Here is a 27,252-nt window from a genome sequence, read left to right on the forward strand (position 1 = left end):
TTTGCTTTGGTGGAAGGGGAAGTAAAGTTCTCATCTCACAAGGGTGGCCCCAGCAAGGCAGGAGAAACAGGTAGGCCATGATTTTCAGATCTGCTGATCTGATTTCCTCACTGCAGTCTAAAATGCGTTGGTTAAAATCTTTATATATTTTCCCCAGTGCAATTTCTGCTTGTCAGATTTTACGACCTAAGCTCTGTTTTTGTGGAGTAATCTTTATAGCTGAGTTTTTATCTATATTGGCAACACATGGGGTTACTCAAAAAAACATTGACTGTCAAGCAATCTCTTTTTCTGTAATATTGCCACCTGTTTGTGCTCCATCTTTCAGTGACTTAGGAAAAGGAATGAGAAGGTAGAGGAAAAAAGAAGGGAATGGGGAAGAAAGGAATGAAATAATTGTGCTCAAATGTTAAACTGTGCTATTGCTGAGAGGGCAGGAGACTGAAGCTTCTGGTCACAGAAGGTCAAGGACATTGTGTCATACTCCTTGAAACTTCTCAAAGTTTTCCTCTCATCATTTTGGCCACCCTTTTCCATTGTGTCTCACTGAACCATTGATTTATTAGATTTAGATCCTGCCTTTTTTTTTTCTTACAAAGCACTCAAAGCAGCTTATTTATTTATTTAAAATTTTTGTATCCCATCCTATACGAAAATCATCCCAGGACAGCTTACAAGGACTGTAACAAATAAACAAAGCAACAAATAACAACAATTGGTTGGTACATAATACCAACAAAACAAAATCAAAAACAAAATGCAACTGTATTAAAAACCAATTAAAATTCCTAATCCTTAAAATAGTGGGTAAATAAAAAGGTTTGCACATGGCGCCAAAAAGAATATAAAGGTACATCATTCTGCTGCTGTTCTCAATCTTATCCTTACAGCAACAGCCCTGTGAGGAAGGTTGGACTGAAGTACATATGTGACTGCCCCAAAGTCACCCAGTTGGCTCCATAGCTGAGTGCGGACTAGAACCCAGATATCCTGAGTCCCACTCTGGCACTCTTAACCACTGCACCACACTGGCTCTGTATGGCACACTACCCTCAGACTATTGCACTTTTGGACTACAATTCCCATTATCCCTACCTCTTGTGGATGGCCGCTTTAACAGGTCCCTCGCACATTGTTCATCTCCACACCCCTAACCCATTTCTAACCCTGTAATAATAACATGGAGATGTAGAACCTGTCGTCTTCCAGATGTTTTGGACACTTAATTCGCATCATCTCTGACTACTGACTGGGGCTGAACAAAACCTGGAAGGTAAGGGATTCTCCACTCCTGGCTTTGGAAGTAACTCTCTGAACAGCTGACATTTCGCATAGTCCGAAGACGTATTCCTCCCAATAGCACCTTGGCCTGAGGAGGTGCATCATAATATTTAGGACTGTGTTTTATCCTAACTAAGAAGTTTTTGTGGTGTATTTGATTCTGCATCCCAGTCCTACTCAGTCCCACTTAACACATTGTCTAGGATCAGGCTGCTAATTGCCTTCAATTAGAAACCAGTGACTTCAACTACCTGCATTTTATAATTATTACACTGTATTATTTCATTTATATCCCGCCTTCCTTCCTCTGGCAAGCAAAGCTGACCGGATGTTGAGGCCACAAAGCCTGTCAGTTAAGACTACAAAGGACTTTGGAGACTTTTGGTAGACTTCGAGGCTTCAGCATCAAGCCAGCTTCTACCTTTACTCTGCTAAACGTCCAGCCTGATGAACACCCTGGAGTTGTATGCATTGATTTTGCCCCCCTCCCCACACACACCGCTGCATATATAACCACAGGCTGAAGATAGGAGAGGGCTTATACAAAGCTTTCCTGATTTTTTAAAATGCCATATTAAGAGTGGAAAGTCTGTGCAGCCATTATAATGTTAGCCACAGTAAATCATTTATTTACTTAGGCAGTGTTTAGTCCACTTTTCAATCAATAAAAACCTAGAATGGTGTTCGATTAAAATCCAGGAACACAGATAAAACCAAACCAAAATGAGGCCACAGAAGAACACAATAAAAGCCCAAAGTGGCATTAAACAGGTACTAAAGTGAATATCGTTCATGACATGCTTGGCTAAAGAGGGAGGCCATAAGCAGTGAGCTGTCTGTTCTGCTGCCCCCTATTGGATGCTCAGTGACTGCCAATGATGAAAAATGGCAGCCACCACCCTGCTGGAATGGAGGTCCTGGATCTTAAAGTGTGTGCATAGACAGGTACAAGTGTGTGAATGAATGGAAGATGGGATGGGCTCTAAATTGAAAAGGGTAGAGAAGAAAGTGGATGCGTGCAGATTTAGAGTGTTTCTGCTGTCCACTTTCATGGAAATTGTATGGGAAGGTTGCCCAGCACACTGTCACAAAAAAATCACATTTTTGTATATGCAAGCTGGTAGCTGCAGCCCAACTTAGGTATGTCTGGCCAGCTCTTACAGGTGTAGGCATTCCATGTGGCCAGGGTCATGTTTAAAAAATGCTTGGTGTACACACTGCCCATCCTTGCACACTATTGGTATATGACAGATCTGTGGCACAGGTTGATACACTGTGTGCTGCCAGTGCTGTACCTATGTGAGTTGGTGCTGATGATGTACTGAAACCACAGCGCACAAGGTTGAAGTACTGGGACATTTTTATTAGCAGAGATGCTGACCTTGCATGCCACAATTTCTTGTTCTAGTTTAGTTGCAGTTTTTACAGGAACTTGGCGAAATGATTGTTATAACCTATAATACATTGTTCCTGTTTGCATGCAACTTAGAGAGAGAGTGTATGTGTATGTGCGTGTTGGTCTTGAATGGGCAATTACTGGTAAACTCCTTCTGAAGGAGCCCTCCTAAGGGAAGTCAGGTCAGTGGCTATTAAGAAGAGGGACATTTCTGTTGTAAATGGAATGACCTTTCCAGAGAGGTTTGCTTGGCACGGGATTGTAATCTTTCCAGTGTCAGGTGAAGATCTTACTTTCCCAGGAATTTTATTCTGTTCTAAACTCTGGATTGCATTTTAAACCTTTATATTGCTGCCAGGTCTTACTCTTACTCTTTTATTTTATACTGTAGTTTTAACTATTTAATTTTTATACAGTATTTAATTTTTAAACTATTTTAAGTTTTTGAGAATTATTACTGAACTAGAAAGATTCCGCTATTGGGTGGTATAACAATGTCATAAATAAGTGGCATTTCTAGTGTAAAATATTTTTATCCCACCTGACTATCCATGGTTAAGGCTGTGCACTATACAGCATATAGTGTACAATGCTATGGGCATGAAAGAAGAATAGTTCTAAGCTGCAATTTTATACATGTTTACTTGTGAGTGAGCCCACAAAATGCAATGGGTCTGTCTTCTGGGTAAACATGCATCCTATTGTGTAGTAAGCCTCCTTGATTTCAGAGGGTGAGATATAAATACATGTCTAATGTTCCTACTGAAATCGGTGAAACCTAAGTACTTTTAACTTTGCTGAATCATGCACTGTTCAAATAGAAATTGTGCATAGTATTCTAAAAAATTATGAATAATAACCAGAGAATGACACTTACATTGTCTCTGAATGAGTATAATGGTGGCAAGAGGGTCATAAACCTGTGACAAAGTCATGTTTACCTCAGTGCCTCATATTTACTCTGTGCCTCATAAAATTATGAGTCCCTGGTGAGACTCTATCCCAGTGCAGATGCTTTTGCCCAGGCAGTTTTGTGACAGGAGCTTGTGTTCTCGACAGCTGTTGGCGTCTTTCAATGGCACCGTCCCATCTGCCACTCGGCACTCCCTCCGCCGGTGCCAAAGCTGCTCAGACAGAGGTGCTTTTGACTCCTTTTGGGACTCGGTGGTTGGGTCCTGACTTTATTATGTGCCATGTTGTCCCCTCCGGCGGTGGTTCTGCACCCCTACAGCCTGCCTGTGTATCCTCCAGCACCCCAGTGTTACTCCGGGCTGGTTCAGGTATGACCATTTGTATTCATATGTGTGCATGTGTGTCCGTGTGTGCGTGCGTGTGCGCAATCTCTGTGTCATTGACAAGGCCCAGCTGTGCCTGGCTGGTGGTCTTGAGGGGACAGCTGATAAAGCCTCCCCCACAGATAAATCCCTCCATTCCTAAGTTATTTTTACAGAATTGCTCAGTGAGAGACAGAGAGAAAGTCTTTTCCATGTAAGGAGGAGAGATATTTACGGCTCCTGTGGGAACCGAGAGATCCATCCATTTGGTACCTGATTCTATGAGTTTTTGTCAGTGTGTACTCCAGATGAACTCCTGTCCATGAGCAAGTCACATCACAAATGAATTGATTAGGTTTAATTACAGAGTTAAAATGGTTGCTCCTAATGTTAGCGGGAAGAGGAATATATTTTGACAGAAGGGAAAGACCTTGCGTGCAGCTAAAGAAAGGGCACTCAAAGCCCCAGGATCAGTGAAATCACTATGTTTCAGGGACCATCATCCCCAGGACTGCTTTTTCAGTAACACAATGCCATCTCCAATCCTTTAAGCTCCCTAACCCAGTAGCTGTTCCAACCGCTTGAGGAAGGGATGACATGTCTGACCTCTTATGAATCAACAGCTGCTTCTGATATTTTAAGCAGCTTGTAGAGAACAATGTACAGGTGTGCTCTCATTTACCTGACAGATTCAAATGCTTGTGAACTATTTAGTAGGGAGGGTGGGGCACATTTTATCTATTTATTTTCTAAACATGTAAATAAATGAATCTTAACTGGCAAGGTAACTGACCTTTGCAGGATTAGTGAAAGACTATTTGATACCCAAATGGTTTCACCTCATGGGCTGAGTGCCCTGAGATCCCTTGCGGTTATGCCAGAAGTTCTGCTGAGACACAAATCATGAACCGATGCCCCAAAGAACACGGCTATTGCAAGCAGCTGCTTGGGTTGCATGTGCCTTTGGCCAGCGTTTGGATAATTTCATAAAAGGAATGACGGAGCTACCTTCCAAACTGCCTTCCCTTTTGTGGGGGTGAGGGTCCCTTTCATGTAATCATGTGAATATCAGTGCATGTTAGGCAAATAATTTAAAGGTCTGAGGCCAAAGCATATTGGTTGATGCACTTATGGAATGATTTATTATGGCCAGGTGTAGTCGTTTTTCTCTTCTCTGTCATCTGCCAAAAAACCTAGTTGAACTTCCAAGTCTTATTTTAATTTAATGTTAGTGTGTTGTGAGGGGAAAAATATCTCTCACCTTTTCCACTGCAGTTAAGCACTCAAGGTTATTCACAAAATAGTTAAAGTGATTCAAAATGTGCAAAGTCACCATATAAAATGAGGCAATAATCAGCAATGTGACAACAACAAAACAGAAATACTGTACTGATGACAAACCAAGGTAGGCCCCAGACATGTTGGTGCCTGGTGTAAAAAAACCTAAACGATGGTGGTAAAATATATAAAGGGGAAAAAAACTATAAATAATAAATTGACCATCTTTTGCCATTTCATGGTTTACCTCAAAACTTACTGCCCGAAGGGGAACAACTTTCCTTTTTGTGTGCCATTAAGGGGTTGCACATTGCAGGTAGTTCTGTATTTTATTAAGGATGTGGTTGTCTGCTTCATGAATCATAATACCAGCAATGCCAATTGAAAACCTGGTGGAACAGATAAGTCATGATAAGCTTTCAAAATGTTTATCCTCTTCCTTCACGTGTATTGTGATAGGGGAAAATTATGAGAAATGGTCATGGTGGGGGGAAGGAAGGGCATTCTGTATAAACATAAAGTATCTTGTAGGAAATGAAATGAGCCAGTGCAAACACCCCTGCTCATCTCCCCCTCTGTTGGGTTTTCAAAAAGGGCCTCTCATTTCCAGAGACTGGATTTATGAAGCCCGAGCAGGAAGGATATTGAACAGCTAAGATTTGACTATGAACTATGCTTTGGCAACCCAGTGCCCCCCAGAAGGCTTGTACCTGAAGTCCCATGATCCTTGGCCACTGTGCATCCTGACTGGGGCTGATGGGAGCTGTGGTCCAAACATTTGAGGAGCTCCAGGATACCTACCCCTGCATTCTTACCCCCTGTCTCCCCCACCCCATACATAGACACATGCACTCACTTACCATTTGGGCTTTGCGTATAGTGAGTATGGCCAGAGGTTGTACTGATCATGAAGACACTTGAAAAGGGCAGGCTCAGAGCAGTGCCCACGCCATACAAAATTGTTTTTGCTTTTTTAAAAGCCACCGTATCTAATCATTTAGGATTACTTAGATATCCTACCCTCTCTCTGCTGACAGCATGATGGCTGATACGGATTTATATTTCCATTAGGTGGGTTAAGATAAGAGGTGCCAAGACTAGCCCCAGGTGATGTGGGGAGCTTCATGGCAAAGCAGGGATTTCAACGCACTTCTTCCTCGTACAGGCAACACTTTGGGCCAGTGCACGTGATTGTGGCTTGGAAAATAAACCCATGTCTTATTTTCCCCATGGCACATGCTAATCACATGCTGGGGGATCACTTTCAGTAGCATGGCTTGTTGTGTCATGCAAACCTGGCCTGGGTAGCTTGTTGTGGGTAATAGCTCATGGTTTTACCTATGGCAACAAGCCACCCTAGAAGGGTGCACAGGACATCACAGGCTGCCAAGGGTAATTATGCTGATACCCCCAGCCCATGACTAGCACATGCAGGGGAGATAACAGCAACTGCGGCCTATTAACCTCCCAGTGAATATGCTATCCCAGTCTCTAACTTCTACACCACATTGGGCGAGTTTGCACAGGCACTAGGGAAATGATGGCTGTGTTTACTGGGAAGCACTCCGCTATCTTTCCACTTTTCCCACCTCTGTTCTATTCCATACTTCACAACTGTTGCTACATTCCTGCAGTTAGAGCACATGTGCAGGCACACACAGATGCACATACCAAACAATCTATTGGTCAGCCCAGATTATTTAAGAAGGAAATACTCTAAGTATGTGGTGTTTCACTTAAATCATAGCATCATCATAACTTACAGAATAAAATGGACTTCGCTGTTAAACACAGTACCTTAAGAATGAGCACCATTTGCTTATAGAAAAGGATAATGTGTTTTAAAAAATTGAACTAATAAAAGGAGGATCAGTAACCATGTATGTGGCCCCTGGGCATCACTAGACTGGATGACGCTTTTTAAATAGCAAGAAGAAGTAAGGATGTTGGGCCACCTGGCATCATTCCCCTGGGGCCTTGGCTCGCCTTGCCAGCCCAGGTGCTGTGGCAGAGTCTGTTACCGACTGCTTCCTGTGTAGTCGCTTGGGACACTCCCCACCTCTGGGCTGCAGGGCCCTGAGGTTCAGCCCTGGCTGAAGCACTATGTACAGCTGCTGGGGGCCTTGAAATGCTCAAGCCGGGAATGCCCTTCAGGCAGAAGTCTAGCTGAGGGCTCCCTCAGTCAACTTGCACACTGCACGGATCTTGCTGGCAATTTGGCATTCATCCACTTTAGAGTTGTAGAAGTGCACGCATGTGCCCAAGATCAGAAGCAAACACACCACAATAGTAAGCATTACAAGATGACCATGCAGGCGACCCGTTCACAAGGCTGATCCCATGTCCGCAGGTCCGCTGTCGAAGTCAGCTGTGACTATTCATGCATTACAAAAAACATATTTTAAACTATTGGTTTTGAAAAATGTTTTTGGCAGTTCTGCAATGGGAGAGGTCCTCTCTCACCTTCCAGCCAAACTTTGATGTCCTGGTTCTGAAGAAGCTGTCTCATAAAGTCAACCCATCAGTTCACTGACTCTCATACTGACTATATTTACTGGTATCAGATCTCTAGAGACACGGGATGTTTTTCTCATCACCAGCTACCTGATCCTTTTAAACTACAGAAAGCAGGGGTTGAATCTAGTATCTGTGTGAATGCGGGCACCTTACCTGTGAGCAATGGCCCTTTTTCACCATCTAAAAAGCTGATAAATCTTCTGCTGTACTGGAGGAGAGGAAAGGCAGCACATCATTGTTCTGGCTTACAGAAGTGCAAGAAAATCTTATGATTAACAACATAAATCATAAAATTTCTTCCTTTCCTGGTTATTGTAAGACCCTGTGCAGGCATTCTTACTACCGAATCCATTCAGCCCTTTGTTTCCTGCTATTCACCCTGCTGGCTCGCTTCTTGAAACCTCTTGCCTGACTAAGCTTGCACATGTTTTGTCCGATCTTGGAGCTGGCCTCATAAACATACTGCAAAATATGGAATATGGTTTGAGGTATTCTGAAGCTTTCGAGAAACTCAGACGTGGTTTGCAGTAAGTTTGGCTCATTGCATTGGGATGGGGGCCATGGCCTCCATGAACTGCCGAAAGGTTTTTTTCTTTTTTGTTTAAAGCAAACAAACAAAAGCCCGGAAAAACAAGGCTAATCTGGCTTCCTGCCAAAGGCACCTCACCAGGCCCTAGGTCTGCCTCAGAAGAATCTGTTGATACACATTCTATTTAGGAACACGCTTGCCCACCCCTTTTTTGGGGCCCCTCTTGGGCTGTGAGTGACAAGAAGGTGCTGCAGTGAAGTGGAGCTATTTATAAGGATTGAAAGTGGAGCCACCACGATAAGAAATGGCGTCTGAGAGGGGGATGGTTTTCAAATCATCCAGTGTGTGGGATTCTCATGTTGTCGGGCAAGGGAGCAGCGCACAAATCCCAGGAGCAGGTTGCACGGCTGGAAAACACCACCTCTTTATTTGCTCCCTTTCTTTTCCTAAGAGAGCACATGTCTCTATGGGAAACAGGTGGCTCTCGGAGCCCTCCTACTGCTGCCAGAATAATCTGTTCTTCAGATTGAAGGCACCCCATGAGACCACTTCAGTGTCCCCCTTCTTTCTAGCCAGGCCTAGAGAGGCCTAGATCAGACCTGCTAGTCCAAAACAAAGGTGAATTTGTTCAGAGATGGACAGCAGGTTGAAGTCAGCATTGCAAATTCATGTGGTCCTAGAAGGTTAACTTGACATAAAACTGTTAAAAACTTTCAGACTAACACAATCATGCATGAGAATATGGTCCCACTAGCTCAGTGATTGAAAGAGATCATGGCTAATGGTAGAGTGGCCATGTGTCCAACTTTACGAAAGGCTGTTGGTTCACTATATGAATGATTATCAGGTTCAAGACTGATTTAAAGATAAGAACCAGGAGAAGGGAGCACAGTCAGGGGCCTGGAAGTTGCCCATCAGCACATAGCTCCTGGACTAGATGGAGTAAGGAAGCACATGGAACATAGAACATATTTCTATTTAAATAATAGTAATTATTCTTAAATTTGCATCTATAGCTCTCAAGGCGAATCTATAAACTTTATGCCGATCTGTATCTTTCCTTGTCCTCTTTGATGATATGTTTTTTTTCCTTTTTGATGATTTGGAAGTAGCCATTCCACTAATGTGCCTCTCTTGAGTCTTGACCCTTTGATCTTATTCTTAGTTATATCCCACCGTTTTCCTTTCAAGGAACTCAAGGTAGCTTACACAATTCTCCTTCTCACAATCTTATTCTTACAACAACAACCCTGCGAGGTAGGTTGGACTGAGAGTCTGGCTGGTCCAAAGTGATCCAGTTAGCTCCCTAATGACTATAATACACTGGCTATCTAGACTAGGCACAGTTAGAGGTAGGTCAGAATTTCATGCAAGCAGAGCTCTTGGCATTTTGCAATAGATCACCATGAGCAGATTGGCAGTATCAAGTAAAACTGCAGACCAAAAGACTTCTCCTATAGCAAGTCTTGCGCTAACTGCATCTCTCTGCCTCACTTGTTCTTCACTTGTAAAATAGGAATATTGATTGCTTGCCTTTGGTCAAAATCTAGGACCAGTTTTGCTGCCAGCTTTTCTGCCAGAATCCCTGATCTGTAGTAACTCAAATGTAAGCAGGTATCTATGCCTATGCAGACCATCCTAGTAGAGTAACCACTTATGCATCACCCAAAATGAGAAAAAAGAGGAGAGAGGTTTGCAAAAAAAAAAAAAAAAAGAACATGCTAATTTCATTGTACACATTTAGGAATATTTAAAATTTAATTAGGGATATAATACATCTCAGTGTAGTGTGGAATGTTGACCTGTGTGGTTCCTCAGTCTGCTGCCTAGGAACCTCCTGGCTCCTGTGCTCTCTTTTTGTGGCTTTTTAACCTTAAATCAGACAGAGACTACTGGACAGAAAAAGTCCTTGGCAGCCTTTCTAACAGAGGACTGTCCTCTGAAATCTAGATCACCCGGTCGCCCCATGTCCCAGTACATGGCAGATGAGGTAGAGTTGCAAATTTGCTCTGTCCCCCTAAGCAACCATTTTGCACCTGGTTCTAGTTGGTGAAGCTTGCTGGTTGAAAGCAGGGTAGATCTTAGAAGCATGAAGTCTAGCGATGCCTCTTCTAGAAACCTGGGACATATTTGTTCCATTCAGTGTGGGAAGGTTAAGGAGATTTTAAAGCATCTGTAAAACAAACACATACCAGCACATAGATTAATGGTTGCAAACTTGTGCTAGCAAGATAGGCAGTTTTGACTCTTTGTTAATAAGAGCTTTTAAGTCTTTTCTGAATGAAGTGATGGTGGAAAAGTAGAAGGGAGCCAGTTCAAAATGAGCAAAAATTCTAGATAATATAGATTAAGTTAAAGACATGGAATTAAAGCAGCCCTTGCGCTTCTGGAGTAGCGAGGATGAAGGCCAGAGAAGGACTTATAATACAGAGGAAGGCAGAAGGTAATACTCCAGAGGCTTCATACTTCACCTCCCCCATCTCTGACCAGTGGCAGCTCCTTCTGGGCATTGAGCCGCCTCCTGTCTGGCCCTGCCCTACAAACCACGCAGTTCATGTGATGTGTAGTTTTCTCCCCAGGATCCTGTTTTGAGGTTCTTTTCCTTTCTCCAGCAAATCCTTTAGAATGACTTTCATTTCATCATTGTACTCAGTTTCATGGATCACCCTGTCTGAGTCTGCCTCTACCATTTGTATCCCTGATGGGATGTGCATTTGTCTGCTACCCTCCATCCAGAAGCAAGTGTCTTTACTCCAGGGTGGTATCAGCTGCCCTGGCATATTGAGGGCCTCTGCAAGGGTATGGCTGAGCCGACATCTGTAATCCTATTCAAGTGGCACCCACCCTCCAGTTTCCACCTCCTGCCAGCATAGCCAATGGTCAGGAATGCTGGGAGCTAAAGTCCAAAATATCTGGAGGCCTGCTTTCTGCTTACCCTCTACCCTAACACACACACACAAAATATAATTGCTTTGAAAGATGGCCTTGGTATCCTCTGGATATTAGCAACCTTCACAATTGATATACTGATATTTTTTCATTTCTTAACATTAAAAATGGGTTTGCATATGTTTTGCATCTTTTACATGCAATGGTTTAAAAAAAACCCTAGAACTAAAATAAGGATGTCTACAGAATCTATTTTTGGTCCAATGAAATCAAATTACAGGGTAGGCTCTAATAACTAACAAAAATGCTCACTTATCTACTTATAATACTTGAAGTGATAAACCCATTTTTGTTCGGATTGTATTGGAGAGTGTATTCATTCTTGACATTTCTAAGCCTTTGATGAGGCATTCTTTGATTGTTATTTGAAATTGGAATTTGCATTCATCTTTTGAATACTTCTAAATGGAGAATGCTGTAGGGGAGCCTTTTTAATGTTTGTCCTAGCAAGGGTTATTGGAGAAATCTGCAACAGATTCAAATGAGTTTGGGTTTATATGAATATGGTCTACAGATTCTATAGTGGATTAGCTTTTACAATGTTGTGTGAACTTATGGACCTTTTTAACTTTCCAGAATTTAATGGAAATGTATTCATGCAACAATATAAAACAAACAAACAATGACTAAAACTGGATATTTTCCCATTTTCTCAAGTGTGAAATGCAGTTAAAAAGCGATTTGAACATTTCTGCAACTATACATTTTGGAAGTACATATCTGTGCAAGTACACCTTTCCTCAGGTGAATGCAAATTCAAGAAATACTGAAAAATCTGATTCCATCAGTGAGTGCTTGACAGAACAAAACAGGCCTGATAATCCACAAAAGACAGAACCAATTTAACAAAATCAGTTCATCTCAAGTCCTAATCAACGTGATTTCCCCTTACCACTGCAAGTGCTGGGAAATTCTTTCAGGGGCAAATTCCATGATGTTGCCACCCAGTACATCCAGAGTATATAACCAGACTTAATTTTGATGCTAATCCCATGACTGGTGTTTGTCCTCTGCTTAGTGGCACCCAAGCTCCATGCTGATCTGGATCAGAACTATAATGCAGGGGGGAGAGCAATTTAACTCTTGCCCCACTGCTGTGTAAAATAGTTGCCCTCAGCTGCTATAAGCCATCAGAAGGAAGCTTCAGTTGGCACCAACAGTGGCAATGCTCCCTCCTATTCAGGTCAGGACTGGGCTGGTGCAAAATGTAAAGCCCCACCCCTGTGGCCCCACTTCCAGCTCTGATCCTCCCCCCATGGCTGCTATTTAGTATAGGCAAACAAGCGCCCAAGGGCTGGTGAAGTGATTGTTGCCATGTCTAGTTTGACCCTGAGAGGTGCGTATCCCAGGATGCAGAGCAGGCGGTACAGGTAAGCACAGCTGGGCAGCTGCCAAGGGCCTCTTGGAGCATCTCCTCTCCACCCTCCTCCAGTTTGTTCGCCTGCCTGTCACTGTTGCCCAGACAAAGGTAGTGGCAAAAAGGGGGACAGCGAACGCCACTGACTTCTTCCTGGTGGCTCTCTGCCTGTCCAGCAGCGAAGAGGCAGTGAAGCTGAGGAGGAGGATCAATAGCAGGTGATGGCCAGAGCAGTGAGAAGCTAGATTCACCAAAGGAGGAGCCCATGGAGGTGTCTTTAGCAAGGGCCACCCCAAATCTGGAGCTGGTGTGGCCATGAAACCTTGCACGACATTCCAGCTAGTGCCACTGCAGGCACCTCTCACTCAGTTGATGGGCTGCTTCACTGGTGTCCATAAAACATCCCTGAGAAGTGCATCAGAACATCCCAAATTTTCAGCTGCCTGTTTGTGTTATCTTTGTAACAACAGGAAGCTCTTTTTCCATCTCCAGATGCAAGGAAAGCAGCTATTCATCAAAGCAGTTTGCAAGGCTGTGGTTCCAAGGACACCAGCAGTTTCTGGAAGAATTGTAGGTCCTGACATTGCCCAGCTTGAGTTCAAATGAAGCACTGAGGCCATTTCCTTTATTGTGAAAACTAGCCATGTAAACATAAGCAGAAGCTGTGTGTCCTCTTCTTCTGGAGTGGGGGCAACCTGTAAGAGAATAGGGCCCAGTGCACTATAAGGGGGTTATACAGCAGCCATGTTTTCTCTCCGAAGGGTTAGCAGCCAATGCACAAAGTCTTCCACTATGGGAAAGTCTGACCTGGCCAAGTCTGGCTAATGATAAATAATCATAAGCTGGGAGAGCTGCCAGGAGCCTTGAAGTTGTCCACTCACACTTAGTTCCTGGACAGCAGACTAAACAGTAAGGCACACAGATCACTCTCAGCCTTCCCCACAATGGTGAACTATAATAGATTTATAAGCATTATTGCTTGGTACCTTTAATTTTCATTTGTTCTTTTTTTCAGTGATGCAGTTCTTTTCTAGCAATGCATAAGTTGGCATGCTACGTAGATGGTAAACATATGCTTTGACTACAAAGATACAAAGTATACATCCAAAGTGTACCTCCCTGTATTTGTTTTGGTTTATTTTTTCTCCGTCAGCCAGAGGAGGGCAATTTTCATCAGGAAAAGGGCAAGAGAAGAAGCTTAAAATAACTCTGCCACAAGAAAATTCTCAGCTCTCTGCTGTGGCTGCATTTTGGTAACATAAAGGCATTTTGGTAAGATAAAGAGAGAGCATTGGGTGATCCAGCCACAGATCAGTTATGTGGCTTGTAATTCTGGGATCTCCAATGCAGTGCTGAAAGATACCTCACTTGGTACCTGCTAGACTCCTTGCTCCTTCTGATTTTCGTGTTATATTTTAAGAATGTTTACAGTATTTTTTAACTGGGAGGCTGGTCTGCTACAAAAGAAATGGCTGCCCTCTAGCACCATCTTTATTTCTACCCAAAAGTCTGGTGCTCTGCTTTGTGCTTCAGTTCTTGGGAGAGCCTTTTCTTCAGTCTCAGCAGTTTGCCTCCCGGAAAATGAGTGGTTTGTGAGTGGCCAAAAGTTCAGATAAGTGCTCAGCATGTCAGTGGTTTTATGAATGGACAAGCCCCCCCATGACAGCCCTTTTGTGACAGCACCCATGACACACTGGACCTTCCAGATATGCCCAGTGACCCAAGAGGGCTGGGGTCCTCTGGTGTCGTTTGTCCTCCAACTGCAGGTGAAGGTTTACAGTGGGGAAATGCTCCTTTGTTGGAGCATTTGCACATAACTCTCTTTTTGTTAAGCCATGGACTTTGCACATAGAAAACTAGCATATCAGGGAGAAGGCTAGAGTAAAATCCTTCCCTCTACAAGTTTTGTGTGTGAAAGGGCAAGTTTTGTTTTTGTTTGGTTGGTTTTTTTAGCACGGAGTCATGCTTTTTACATTCATTCATGTGAACCTACAGCTACTATCTAAAGTAGTGCAGCCAAGACACAAGCTTACCCCTTGGTTCAGCAAGGAAAATTTGGCCTCGGCAACCTCCACATCCTTCCAACACATGCCTGCAGAACAGTGACTGACATGTATTTGCTAGAGCTTCCCGTACCATCTGTTCCAAGCTGTAGCAAACAAAATATATGTGAAGAGGGCTCTGGAAGATCAAGTCCAATCTGCCAGAGGCATTTTTGCTCCTTAGTCCTCCCCAAATGTTAGTCTCCATAAAAGACATGTAAAATCTACTTGGCACACATAGCCTGCAATTCGCAGCATAGTCCTGTACATTAGTGCAAACTTGTGTGCAGAAACCTTGTTGTGAGTTCCAGAAACCTTTGATGTGCTGAATGAGGACGCCAGAGAGCCATCATTAAAAACAGAGCTGTCCATCAACAATTTTGTGGGTGAATTAACTTTTAAAAAACCAAATACAGTGGCCATGTGGCCTGCTTTACTGAAAACAGTCCTCTGTTTGAAAGTGGCCTCTATTGAAGAAGCTATTTGGTCCAAACCTGAAGAACTATCAGTAGGGTCCTTGAAGTGTCCATCAACAACTAGAACTAAGAAAGCTCATTGAAAAAATATGTGGGCCCTCTGGTCACCCATCTTCCCCACTATGGTGAGATGCATTGTATTTCTATTTATATCACAGTTTTCATTTATGAATCCGCATCTATACATACAAAACCATGGCCTCTGTGTGTGTGTGTGTGCAAAGTATTTCCTCCTCCTCTGGTGATGCACAAGTGGCTATATACTACTTGCACTGTCCTACTTTACAGGACTGTTGTGACAATAAACTGGAGATGGGGAGAATAACTGTTCCACCTCTGAATTTCTTGGAGAAAAGGCGTGATCAAACTGTAATGAATATAAACAAGCAGTTAACGTTCAATCCTATTCATCAGCTAAACCTTCAGTTCAGTTTGGACTACAGCTGCCAGCATTTCTGAGCACTGACCCTGTTTGTTGGGGCTGATAGAAAACCTTTGGCAGGCTGCAGGACTGAGAGAGCCTACCTATTCAGCCAGGTAGAGCTTGTTTTTACAGATTCTTTTTCTTTATTATTTTATTATGACACTACAGGTTTAGCTCACCCTATTTCCCTCTTGCAGAGAACCCAGGCAGATTACAGGGCCTTCCTTCTGCTCTCCAGGTTATCCTCACAACAACCCGGTGCTTGTCCCAGAGTTACCCAGTGAACCTCCTGGCCAAGTGGGGACTGGAACCTGTGTCTCCTGAGTCCCGGGGCAGCGTTCTAGTGGCCCTTTAGGGCCCGTCCTCGGGAAACTGCCCTACTGCGGCATTCTCTGCCCTGCTGCTCCTGGGACTAAGCCCTCTTGGCTCCGATTAATCCCCGCCTCTGCCACGGGACATGTGGGGCAGGTGCACGGGGCTCGGGGCTCGGCCCGTCCGGTCAGATGCAAATTCCAGGCAAATCTGCAGCTGTCCGCCTCTTTGACCACCCTTCGATTTTCGAAAAGCCCCGCAAACAGCTGAAAGCCGCGCGGACCGGCTCCGCTTAAGGGCAGAGGTGGGGCGAGGCCGATAAGAGGATGGCCTATCGGAGCGCCCGCGTCTGCTGCGCGCTCTCCTCATTGGCTGAAGGGAACGCACAAGGGATGCCTTTATAGTCCGGGGCCGCGGGCGGAGAGAGCAGGGGCGCATCTTTCGCCCCCTCCGAGAGTCCCCGCCTGGTAGCGATTCTGAGAAGTGGCGGGGGATGGGGCCTGTTGGTGTAGGTGGGTAAGCTCCCCCGGGGGCTCCCCGGGACGTTTTGCTCGTGTTGATCCTTCGCTTTTCTCTCCGGGCGGGTGCGATCGGGCGGGTGGGTCCTGCGGAATCTGGACGGAGCTTGTGATGCAAGAGCAGTTGTCGGACAGGGCTCTGGGCAGGGTCCTTAAGGAGAAAGGGGGTGGGCGAACCTGGCGTGGAGGTTGGGGGGCTGCTCCCCCCGCCTCCTGTTGTTAGGGGCAGGATGCTGCCGACTTGGGCTTGTTGTGAGTGGGGTGATCTGGGAAATCTCCCTCCCCGCATCTAACCCTCACATCTGAGCTGTAAATAAATGCCTCCCCCACTTCTATAGGTGCTTGTGCATGCACGTACACTTTCGTGCTCTCTCTCACACGCACTCTGCTTCAGACCTGTAGAAAGGTAATGCTCACACACCTTGCAGGGATGTTGTAAGGCAGCCTTTCCACGGACAGCTCCCCCCCCCCCCCGATATTTCTTGACTGCTACTTTCCTAAACCTCATTCATTTTCTTGCACTGTCTGGGGATGATGAGAGCTGCAATTTAGCACACATCCAGAAGGTCACCAAGTTGGGGAAGGCTGTTGTAAGGTTTACCAAGATAAACATTCACAGGGCACTTTGAGCACAGTGGGGAAATGCTAGTACTACTCTTGGTGGCTGCATTTGGGACAAAATATTTCAAAATCTGGAAAATGGGGGGGGGGGCGTCTGTTTCTGTGTCTGTCCAGGGGACAGAGTCTATGGATCTCTGAGACCAGAGTTGGTGTTCACTGGTGCCAGAAATGACGATAAGTGCCTGGCTCTGTTCCTAGAAAACAATCCCTGTTTTCCTTTTAGAAAACCACTTCATTTGCCCTCTTTTGCTCACTAGCGTCACTGTCTTTTGCCTTTGCTCCCTGCAGGGTAGCGCTGATGCCACTGTGCCGCCAGCAGATGCCATGACACAGACGTTCCCAGCCCAGTACCCTCCACCGCCACCTCAGGCCCGCCTGCCTCCACAGTACCACCTGCACAGCACCCCTTCGGAGTACCCGTCCCCAACAGCACCGGATCACAGCCTGCGCATCTTCCCTGAGCAGGGGACAGCTGTGCCTGAATCCCTGCCACTGCCCCCACCTCCTGCGGTAAGTGAAGGCTGTGGCGATGGCGTTCCGGCCTTGCCCAGCAAATGCAAGAGTCCACATGGGTGAAGTCCTGCTTTCTGGGGAAGGGAGGATACAGCTGTCGGCCCCAGCCAGACATCTACAGAGCAACCTTTTCTCATATTTCCTAAAATAATCCCGGTGCCAGATCTGGCCTGCCTGGCTTAAAAATATGCTGAGCCAGAGAACTGGATGACCTACATCTTACTTCTTTCTCATCTTCTTCCTTCCCCCTTCCTCTGCCATGCCTTACATCCCAAACGGGATCTGTGCAAGGGCAGCACTGCTTCCCCTTAATCCACTGTTGTCTGTGGGAAGAGTGACCTTTCTTGGGGTGCGGCATTTGGGAGATGGGTTTCTGGAGAGGTTAAGGGAGCTTGGGGTTTTAGGCAGGGTTTGCATGCACAGGCTTTGCTTGAGTCACAGCATCCTGGTGTGGGGAGGACATTTCCTCTGCTCCAGAACCCATTTGATTCTCAGCTTGAGCCCTGGCATATGTGGAGTAAGAGGGAAGAGTGCCTCTGATCATATACAAACAATGTTTCCCCATACCATAATGTAAAACACACCCGCTCCTACACTGCTAGCGCAAGTGAGGGGAATGGCAGGGCTGGCTGAGAAGAGAACTTCCAAAGTAAGGGTCTTCTGGGACATGCAAGGGACTCTTCTCTAGCAATTATGCACAGAATTTCTGCTGGGTCCTTGTGATGTTCATGAGAGATTTGATAACACAGGTGTGTGTGAGTGATGATGTGAGGGCATGCTGAGAAAGTTGCGTGGCTCAGTTTTTCTGGAAAATTACAAATAATTGGTCCAGCAGGTCTCAGCTTGAATAAATTATGATCCATATGGAAAATCCATCCCTCTCCAGGCCCTGCCTATTTCTTTGGAGGCTGCACCCTCCTACGCATTCATTCCGTATCCGCCAACTCCAAGAATCTCTCCTTTCCCCAAAAACAGAAACTGTTGTCAGAAATTTTCCTTGGGCCTCATATTCTCATTGGTTTCCTGTGCTCTTCTTTCATTCAAGCCACATGTTCCCAGCCCCCCTTCCATAGGCAGCACCAGCTGCAGGTCTGAGGCCCCTTGGACAAGATGCCCTTAGTAGGCCCCCTTTCCTAATGAGTGTACCGTCTCACTGCCATTAACCCAGCTGCTGTTACTTCTCTCTTGTGCGTCATCGCTACCCTTTGCTTGCTTGATGGGCAGCGGGCCAGGGAGTGAGTGGGCAGTGGATCTGCTGCTGCTCCTCACCAGCACGGCACCAAAAGGCAGGTGAAAGTCGCAGTGGTGAAGAGGAGGAGCACATCCACGGGGCTCCCGTCTGGCCTGAGCGTGGGCCCCCGGCGTGTTCCGGGTCATGCCTCCCTTGATGCCTGCCCTGCTCTAGCTCCATGGAAAACAGAGCACTTCACATGACGACACAAACATCTTGGGTCGCCCTCTCCTGCAGAAAGCCCCTCCCCAATGAAAATGGGGTCCTGTCCCTGTCTTGGGAGTCATTTGTGCTCGGGGTCACCAGGAAGAAACTCTGGTATCTGTTTCCGTTCCGCAGTGGCATGGCTGTGGGGCTTCAGTGCAGTGGAACTTCTCCAGCCTGCAGAGTTCTGTATCCTCGTGTCTGTTCTTGCTCCTTTGCGCTATAACATATCTGTAGGAAGCAGTGGAAGACTTCACTCCACGTTTAGAGTGAAAGGATCAATAGGCAGTATGGAGAGTGCCTGTGTGACTGTGCTCCAAAGAAGGGTCTGTGTGCAGTGTGATCACAGAGTCAGAGCCTTTTGGCTCGGCTCCATGTTTTCCCACCGTTTGTTCGGTTCCTGTGACCCCTTCCCAGCCAAAGAAATGGTCAAGAAGGAAAAGGCTAAATAGCACTGCAGAATGCCTTTGGATTGCCAGTGCTCAGGAGCCCTCTGCCTGGAAGAACGTGCAGAGCCGGTTTTGCTGCAAAAGGACTGTGCACTCTCTCCTGATCAAAATGCAAGCTAATAATTATAATAGTGATAATTAGTGGTAGTATTATGCATAGTCCGAGCATGTGCTCAGAGGTGCTCTAGTCCTTAATTCTGTGTATTTAGCTCTCTCCTGACATGTTTAACACGAGAGGGTTTCCACCACATATATTCCTGCAGTCTGAAAGAGTACAGTGCTCTCTGCATTTCATCGCCTCATTGCGCTGCAGGTTGATACTCAGCCTAGGACTGAAAGCCAGACCACCAGTACTCAAGGCAACGATGCCTCCATGGAAAGCCTTTGCCACAGAGTTCCTGCTTTTTTAGCATTTCTCTTTGGAGCACTCTGTATACCTTGTCTCAGGAATCCTTACAATAGCCAGGTGAAGGTCTTGATAGATGTGTGGCAAGCACATGTATTCATTTTTGCTCAGAAGTCGGCTTTCTTTGTGCCGTAAACCTTGCATTCAATGAAGTCTGCACAAGCTTGCAGAGTCTGTGGCTTGTTGGGAGAGGATTTGAACCCAGGACTCCCTGGCTCACACACTGAGCAGCCTCACTCTAGCCTATCATGGAGGGAAAAGCAGGACTGGCATTCAGAAAATGACTGCTTTACAGTGGCCTTCCCCAACCTTCCACCCTCCAGATGGGCTAGACTACACCTTCCAGCATGGAGGTTGTAGTGCAACCCATCAAGAGGACACCAGGTTGGGGAACGTGGTTAGCACCACAATTCCTAAAAACTGTAGTTCACAACATTCTTTGGGGGTGCCAGTTTAAGTCAGGGGTCTTCGATCTTTTTGAGTCTGGGCATATTGGAAAAATGTCCTGTGCATCACCACAGAGTAGCTGCTGTAGAAGGTTGGAGGGCCAATAAAAATGTTTGGAGGACTCCCCCCCCCCCCGTGTTTGTGTGTATGTAAATATGCACCCTGCCTGTGTGTTACTCATTCCGGCTTTTCCCTCTTTGTTCTGCTCCTTCCTTCCCATCTCTCCCCTGGTCCTTCTCTCTCTCTCCTTTTCCTCTCTCTCTCCCTATTCCCATGCAAGTAGATGGAACAATTTCTCCATTCCTTTGCTTCGGGCAGGGGGAAGCCCCACTGTCAAAAGTCAACTGGGGGTGAGAAGTTCACTCCCCTCCCACCAAAAAGTGCTCTGTTGTCCCAAAGGACCTTGGTAAGGGTAGATTTTACCCCGTGCAGCTGTTTTATTGCAGCCCCCCCATCCCTATTAAAGTGAAGGGACCAATCTCTCCATTGACTTTCGCACCTATTTTCCTATAGCACCCCTACAGAAAATCAGCTGAAGGGATGGCAAGGGGAACACACTATCAAGGCCCTTGTAGTAACACGCTTTAGTGGGTGGATCCTCCAGCCATTTTTGGCAAGGGGACACGCCTCCCCCCACTAAGTGGGGAAATAATTTGGAGGGTGCCTCCGCCTGGCCTTGCAGCTACTGTGGAGACCACTGGCTTAAATGTTTGTCATGTACAGAGGATGTCTTGGATGATTGGCTACAGTGCTGGAGTGCTTCCAAATGACAACTTCTCCTACAGCCAAAGGGAACAATTAACCCAGGATATGCTGCGCTGTCTAAGTTGTACTTGCTACGGCAATTACTTTGAATAGGAATAACTGTTAGGGGCAACCGCAGCTCAGTGGCAGTGTGCTCCTTTTCCATGCAGAAGGTCACAGTTTCAATTCCTGGCATCTCCGATAGGGCAGGGAAAGACAACTCCGAACAGCCACTGGTAGTCACTGTGGTCACTACTGTGCTAGGGAACCAATGGCCTAACCAAGTATCAAACCATTGCCTACGCCTGTTGCTCTCCTGATCTTCCTACTCATCCGTACCAGCACGCTTGAGTAAGCCTGTCTACCTGTCCCTGTAGCAGCAGTTTGATCTGCAGCAACTGGCAGGTAATCCTGTTTGGCTCCATCTGCTGAAGAACTAAACCTGCCAATTTCTGTATATTAGTCTGATCCAGGAGTGCAGAAGCACGCAGGTCCAGGAGACGGACAAGGACTAGGCTCCTGCACCTCCTGTTGGTGTGTCCAGGAGAGAATTTCAACAGGTGTAGCGGACGTGATGAGATACGTACACTGCACCCTCCTCAGTACTGCTGTTGAAGGTGCTGGAATCCTGTCCTCTTGTCCATCTAGCTATACTAACTGGGAACAGCATAGTTTTCTTCGGGCCTTTTGTTTCCTATCGTGTTTCCCAGCCTTGCCCCAACCAGGTGCCCTCCAGTTCTTTTGGACCTTGACTTCTGTCAGCTGTCGCCACCAGAGCCAATTGTCAGCAATGCTCAGAACTGTAGTCAAGAACAGCCAGTGAGTGCCAGCTTGGGGAAGACTGCTATATACAGTCCTTGCCTTGTTGCTCTTTATGGTCATACGGGTTTTGCAGGCTTTTGGAGTACAGTGGTACCTCGGCTCACAAACTTAATCCGTTCTACAACTCTGGTCACAACCCGAATTGGTTGCGAGCCAAGTCAAATTTCCCCATAAGGTTCGATGTAAATAAGGTTAATCCGTTCTGTAAATACTTTTTTTTAAATCACAAAAAATTGAAACAAAGTAACAAGGAAAAACAAAGTACAGTACAGTAGAGAACACTAACCTAGGTGGAGGGGAGGTTAAGGTTTGGAGGGAGAGTCCCCCTCCATAAGGACCTTGGGGAGCTCTCTCTCAGGGGTTTCCTCTCTGCTTTGTCTCTTAGCTGCAGGCGAAAAATCTGCACATTCTTGTCACCTTCATTACCACTCTGCATGTTACTTTTACTGCCTGCTTGCTCTGGACTTTCTTTGGAGCCCTTATTCAATAAGCTTCACAGCAAGTGACCACAGGTCTGTCTGTGACTGCAAGCGGGGAAGATGGCCGCGATCGTGCTTGGGGGCGGGGGGGGGGGGAGATGGCCGCGATCGTGTTGGTGTGAGAACATGGCTGCGATCGTAGTCGTCACCCGATGCGGAGTTCACAACCTGAGGCAAAATTTTTCCAAAATTTATGTTCGCGACCCGATTTGGTTGCGAACTGCGGCGTTCGTGAGCTGAGGTACCACTGTAATATGAACAACTCTTTCCTAGGGACAATGGAGTGAGTGAACATCTTGCAGGTAACAATACCTTTACTGTTCTACCTTGGAAGAGTGTTGCAAAGTTTATTGAGATGTCTGCAAAGGCCCACTTTGAACAAACATTATATATGCATGATTTTTAAAAATCATGATACCAAACACGTCTGGAAAAGTTACCAGTCCTCCATATAATCTTAGTAGGTCATTTGCCCACACATACCCTGCCTATGCTTTAAAGTTCACAGAAGAGTGGAGAAAAGTCCTTGGAGGGTGTTCTTACTTGCCGTAGTAGCCAGATGAGTGGCTACTCCATTCTATTAGTTTCAGATAATCTCTTGTCAAGCTGGTGGAAGTGGCAGGGTGAGAATATGCTATTAAAAAGATGTAGAGATAATACGTTACTGGGCATATTAAAAGGTACAGTTGCAAGGTTTCAGATTCACTCTTGCAAGCTCCTTTCCAGAGTAGGCAATCCCCAATTCTTGGTCAGAGGGAGCCAGAGGCCGATGTTCCCAGTTTTTGACACATTGCAGGATCTTTTGCTCTTTTCTGCCCTCCAAGGCAATGGTTTCCTTCCTCCTCTTCTCTGAGCCAGTGGCTGAAGAGATGGTCTCTGTGTCCATATTGGGTAATGCTTTTTCTTCCAGCCAAGACAGCTGCGCCCCTATCAGATTCCCTGCTCTCTCTTTTCCACCCGTCCCCCACCCCTCTCACCATCTTCTCCAGCAGCTGTTTTATCTCTACACAGGACAAGTGGTGCCATGCTGATAGCCACTTCTCAAGGACACCGTGTCCTCTGCGAGACATTAAACAGAGACAGTCCTAGCGCAGTTTTGTGTCTGAGGCTGAAAATCCAAATGCATCCCTTTTCTCCACCTGCGGGAGGTAGGGAAAAACAAATGATCGAGGATTGGCGCCTTTTCAGGGTCACTCCATGATTGCCTCTTGGGGCAACCTGCTTCCACCTAGTTGTATGGTAGGGCTGGTCCACCACTTCCCAAGGAAGACTCAAAGTCTGTTCAGGTGTCCCTCGAATATCCCTAGCGGACCTCTAACTTGGCTTCCCCACGCTCTGCTCCATATCCATACCAACAGGGCTGCCAGCTGCCTAGAACAGAACCTGACCTTGCCTGCTCTAAGAGCAGCAGAGCAACTTTTCCTGCTGTGGAGCTAAGCATGATTGTCTGCTCATTCCTGCACATCGAACTGTTCTTAATGGCACAACTGCAGGGGCCAGTTAGAGCTGGCAGTCCCATGCAGCGATCCAGGGCCTGCTTATTCTATGTCCAAGCAATGCTTGTGATTTCCTCATGCAAACCAGGCTATGAAATATCTCGCGGAGAAATACGCTCTAATCTTGTTTGCCTGTCTAGCTGTGTCTTCCTCCCCCTGCCCTGCTGCAGCTTGGATTTCCACCTCCCCTGCACCCAAACCTAGTCCGGTCTCCAAAATGTGGCAGCACTGGGCATTTGCCAGGCCCTGGAGACCTGCAGAGGCTCATCACTGTAGCCATGCTAGCCTTTCCACTTTGCATGTGGTACTCAGGATCGGATACGGCCAGAGAGAATTCTCCATGGATATATCCTGCTTCTTCCAGGTTTGGGCACCCCACCAGGATGCGGGGAGAAGAGGTTTCATGCCCAAGGAACCCACTCTGTGCCAAATCCTGGAATCTGCACTGTTTATCACGCTGCTTCTGTGACCAAATAGTTAAGCAGCAAACTTAATGCCTGCATACCTACTGCCTCTAAAGACATACTCAGCGTAGATCGCCTTTCCCCAAATTGGTGCCCTTCAGATATGCAGGACTGGCTGGGAATGATGGGAGCTGTAATCCAATACATCTGGAGGGTGCCAGACTGGGAGAGGCTGCTATAGAAGCCAATGTGGAATAGGTGGTTATATTGCTACATTCAACCCCGTGTTGATTTTTGTCTTCAACCTGAGATCAGCTGTCCCTCTGATCTCGGGGCCCTTCAAGCCCCATTTCATGGACAGAATGTTTACTCCTAACATTGAGTTCATATTGCAATAGTGTGCCTAGATCTGCATTATTCCTGTGTCAGTGTCTTAAACCCCATGGATGAGGTTTGTGGTACACTTCTAGCACATCTTGTTTTTAGCTCCAGGTACCTCTTTACGTACCCTTGTGTGTAAAACAGAGGCTGTTGAGGGATGTTTGTGGGGCGTGTGTGCGTGATTTTCTGTTTTCTCTTTCTCTCTGTGTGTGTCTCTCCTTCTGAAAAGTTGCCGCAAGGTACCTCCTGCAAAAGACCACCCGCTCGGTAGCAAATCTAGCCCCGCAATGACCTCTGTGTCTTTCCTGGACTTAGGGCCTTTCCTGGGGTGTTAACAGCGGAGTTCGTGGACCTCCCATCAAGCTCAGGTTTTCTTCCAGGCATCTTGGACTCCCAATCACGTTTCTCTTGTTCGAGTCTCATTAATCTGTGGATAGTTAACTCCTTACTCACTGCTCAATTGCACCTGCCTGTCTTCTCAGCCTGGCACCTCCCCATCCCACCACCCCTGTGCATTTTTATCCTTCCAGCTAATGCTGGGTCTGGTGGGACATTTTAATCCCTGTTGAACTTGTCTTTAAGAGCAAAAGAGTCTGTAGCATTTGAGAGATGCATCTGGCTTGGGGAGGGGGTGAGGCGTGTGGCTTGATGTTGGGGGATGAGGGAGGCGTGCTGGGGTGGTGGGCAGGGAGGGGGTGAATTGGCTACTTGCCTGGTGGATTATTTGCATTTGTGAGTGGCTGGAATTGGGATTATGTGTTGTGTTTAATAGCAACTTTTCTAGGTGTTCTTGTTAGGATGGCCATTTCCGAACTACCAATGAAATAGAGGAAATGCATCACCCAAAAAGAGGAATTTGCATGTGCTGATGTATATGTATAGATGCAGATTTCGAAATAATCATTTTAGTTGAAGGAAAAATACAGTCCATCTCACCATTTGTCTAGAAGACGGTGACCAAGTGACTTGTGTGCCTGCCCGCTCAGCTTGCTGTTCAGGTGCTCGCAGTGGATGCGCAATGGTTGTGGACTTGGACCAAAGGGCCCTTCAAATAGAGGACTGTCCTCTGTAAAAGAGGATACATTGTTTATTATATTTCTCCCACTGTGAAACTCAAGGTGGCCTCATGACGTACCCAGGTGGTCTCCCCTCCAGGTTCAAGCCAGCCCTGGACCTGCTTAGCTTCAACATGGTGGGTGCCTTATGTGCCTTCAGTCCATTGCTGAAGACACAGTGGATCTGGATAGGAATACTCATGGCACAGCCTCCAACCCAACATAGTTTCCCATCCGGTGTGTATTAGGTAGGGGGCTCGTGGGTCACACAGATTTTTCTCTCCATCTCTTTGGAATGTGGGAGGGCAAAGGAGGAGGAGGTCTTTACCAACTTCACTGCCTTGCTTTTGCAGAAAAATAGCAGGCATCACAACCATCAAAACTGGCTCTGGATGAACTTGTGCATGCTCTTTTCCCCAATATTTCATTAGATTATCTCCATGGGGTGCTTCCAGGTGAGACTTTTACAGTGCAGTAGCCCATTTGTGCCATTTTACCTGGGAGTCCAGATATCATCATCTCCGATTTGCAGCCCTCTTGTGTTTTCCCCACTCAGAGCCTATTTCTTTCCTTCCCTGCACCTCTAGCAGCTCTCGGAGCCGAAGGAGGGCTCAGCCACGGTGGGCTGGGTGTAACCATAGGCATGGTGGGAACTTCATTCAGAGGAAGCTTTACCTGAGCTCAGTCCCATGCTTACCACCACTACTGATCCATGCGGGAAGGAGAATCGCATTTGCAGGATGCTTTCCCTGCACACATTATCGAGTGGAAAAAAGGTTGCAAGGAAAAGGCATTGAAAAGCACCTGTCCACTCCTATTCCTCCACTCAAACCTTTGGCCTTCCTTTAAAAAAAAAGAAAAGAGCGGGAACCGTTATGTTTGTCTGCTGTGCAATGTCTAGTTTGGCCCTAAATGGAACACTTGGCACTGCTTCACACCCACAAGGGACTCACTTGCAGGCAGAGTGGACCCTTCCATTCCCGTGGCAGCACTGGCGTCGCATCCATCTGTGGTTATGCATGTCCCTAAAGAGGCCCTGCCCCTCATTGCTGGGCCAACAGCCAGGTATTCAAAGACAAGTTCAACTTTGTCCCCCACCAAATTAATTGCTTCCTCCCCGCCCCCCGCCCTCCCCGCCGCGCCGTCCACCCCTTGGCACCAAGACGTTGCAAGAGAGGCTGCACACACCTTGCTGTGCCCTCGGCATGCTGCATCGTGGTGATTGCATCGTGGGTCGAGTGGGCACCATCTTGCATGGAGAAGAGAGAGGTGCAAGTTTGGGGTGATTCTCTGTGTCACCTGCCCCCCACCCGTCTTCTCCACAAAGATCCCACAAGTTGCGTCCTCTCTCACCTTGTCCTGCTTCTCTCCACTAATATTCTGTGTGCCGGTGTGTGTCTCTTCTGTTCATTAACCCGAGGCAGAATGTTTGCTGGTGCATTGGGCCATTTTTTATTGAAAAGAGAGATGGGGAGCGGGAGGATTGGGTTTTTTGGTTAATGGGAGTTGGTGAAAATGAGTTGCTCGGATACTCCCAGTCCGGTCTCTCTCAAGCTATTTGTCAAAGGAACAAAAGGTCAAATGAAACACAGCACAGTTCATATGATCAGCAATTGTGTGTGTGGTTTTTAAGGAGTAAGCAGGCTT

At 46.3% G+C, this 27,252-nt stretch overlaps 1 protein-coding gene across 2 annotated transcripts in view; it reads left to right on the forward strand.

The window, feature by feature from the left end:
* The first annotated feature begins 944 nt into the window (after positions 1 to 944).
* Positions 945 to 27,252, forward strand: part of LOC123030550 (RNA binding protein fox-1 homolog 1-like) — a 42,166-nt gene continuing 15,858 nt past the window's right edge. Inside the window, exons 1-2 of one of the 2 annotated variants that reach the window (XM_044444571.1) lie at positions 945 to 3,957; positions 17,263 to 17,484. In XM_044444571.1, the coding sequence (XP_044300506.1) occupies positions 3,871 to 3,957; positions 17,263 to 17,484 (309 nt within the window). In that variant the 5' untranslated portion in view covers positions 945 to 3,870. Of the gene's footprint in view, positions 3,958 to 16,250; positions 16,348 to 17,262; positions 17,485 to 27,252 lie in introns of those variants that run through there. The other variant, XM_044444572.1, reaches the window with a different exon arrangement.

Source organism: Varanus komodoensis, unplaced genomic scaffold (assembly GCF_004798865.1).
Source record: "Varanus komodoensis strain SLA01 unplaced genomic scaffold, ASM479886v1 scaffold45, whole genome shotgun sequence".
Classification (NCBI taxonomy): Eukaryota; Metazoa; Chordata; class Lepidosauria; order Squamata; family Varanidae; genus Varanus; species Varanus komodoensis.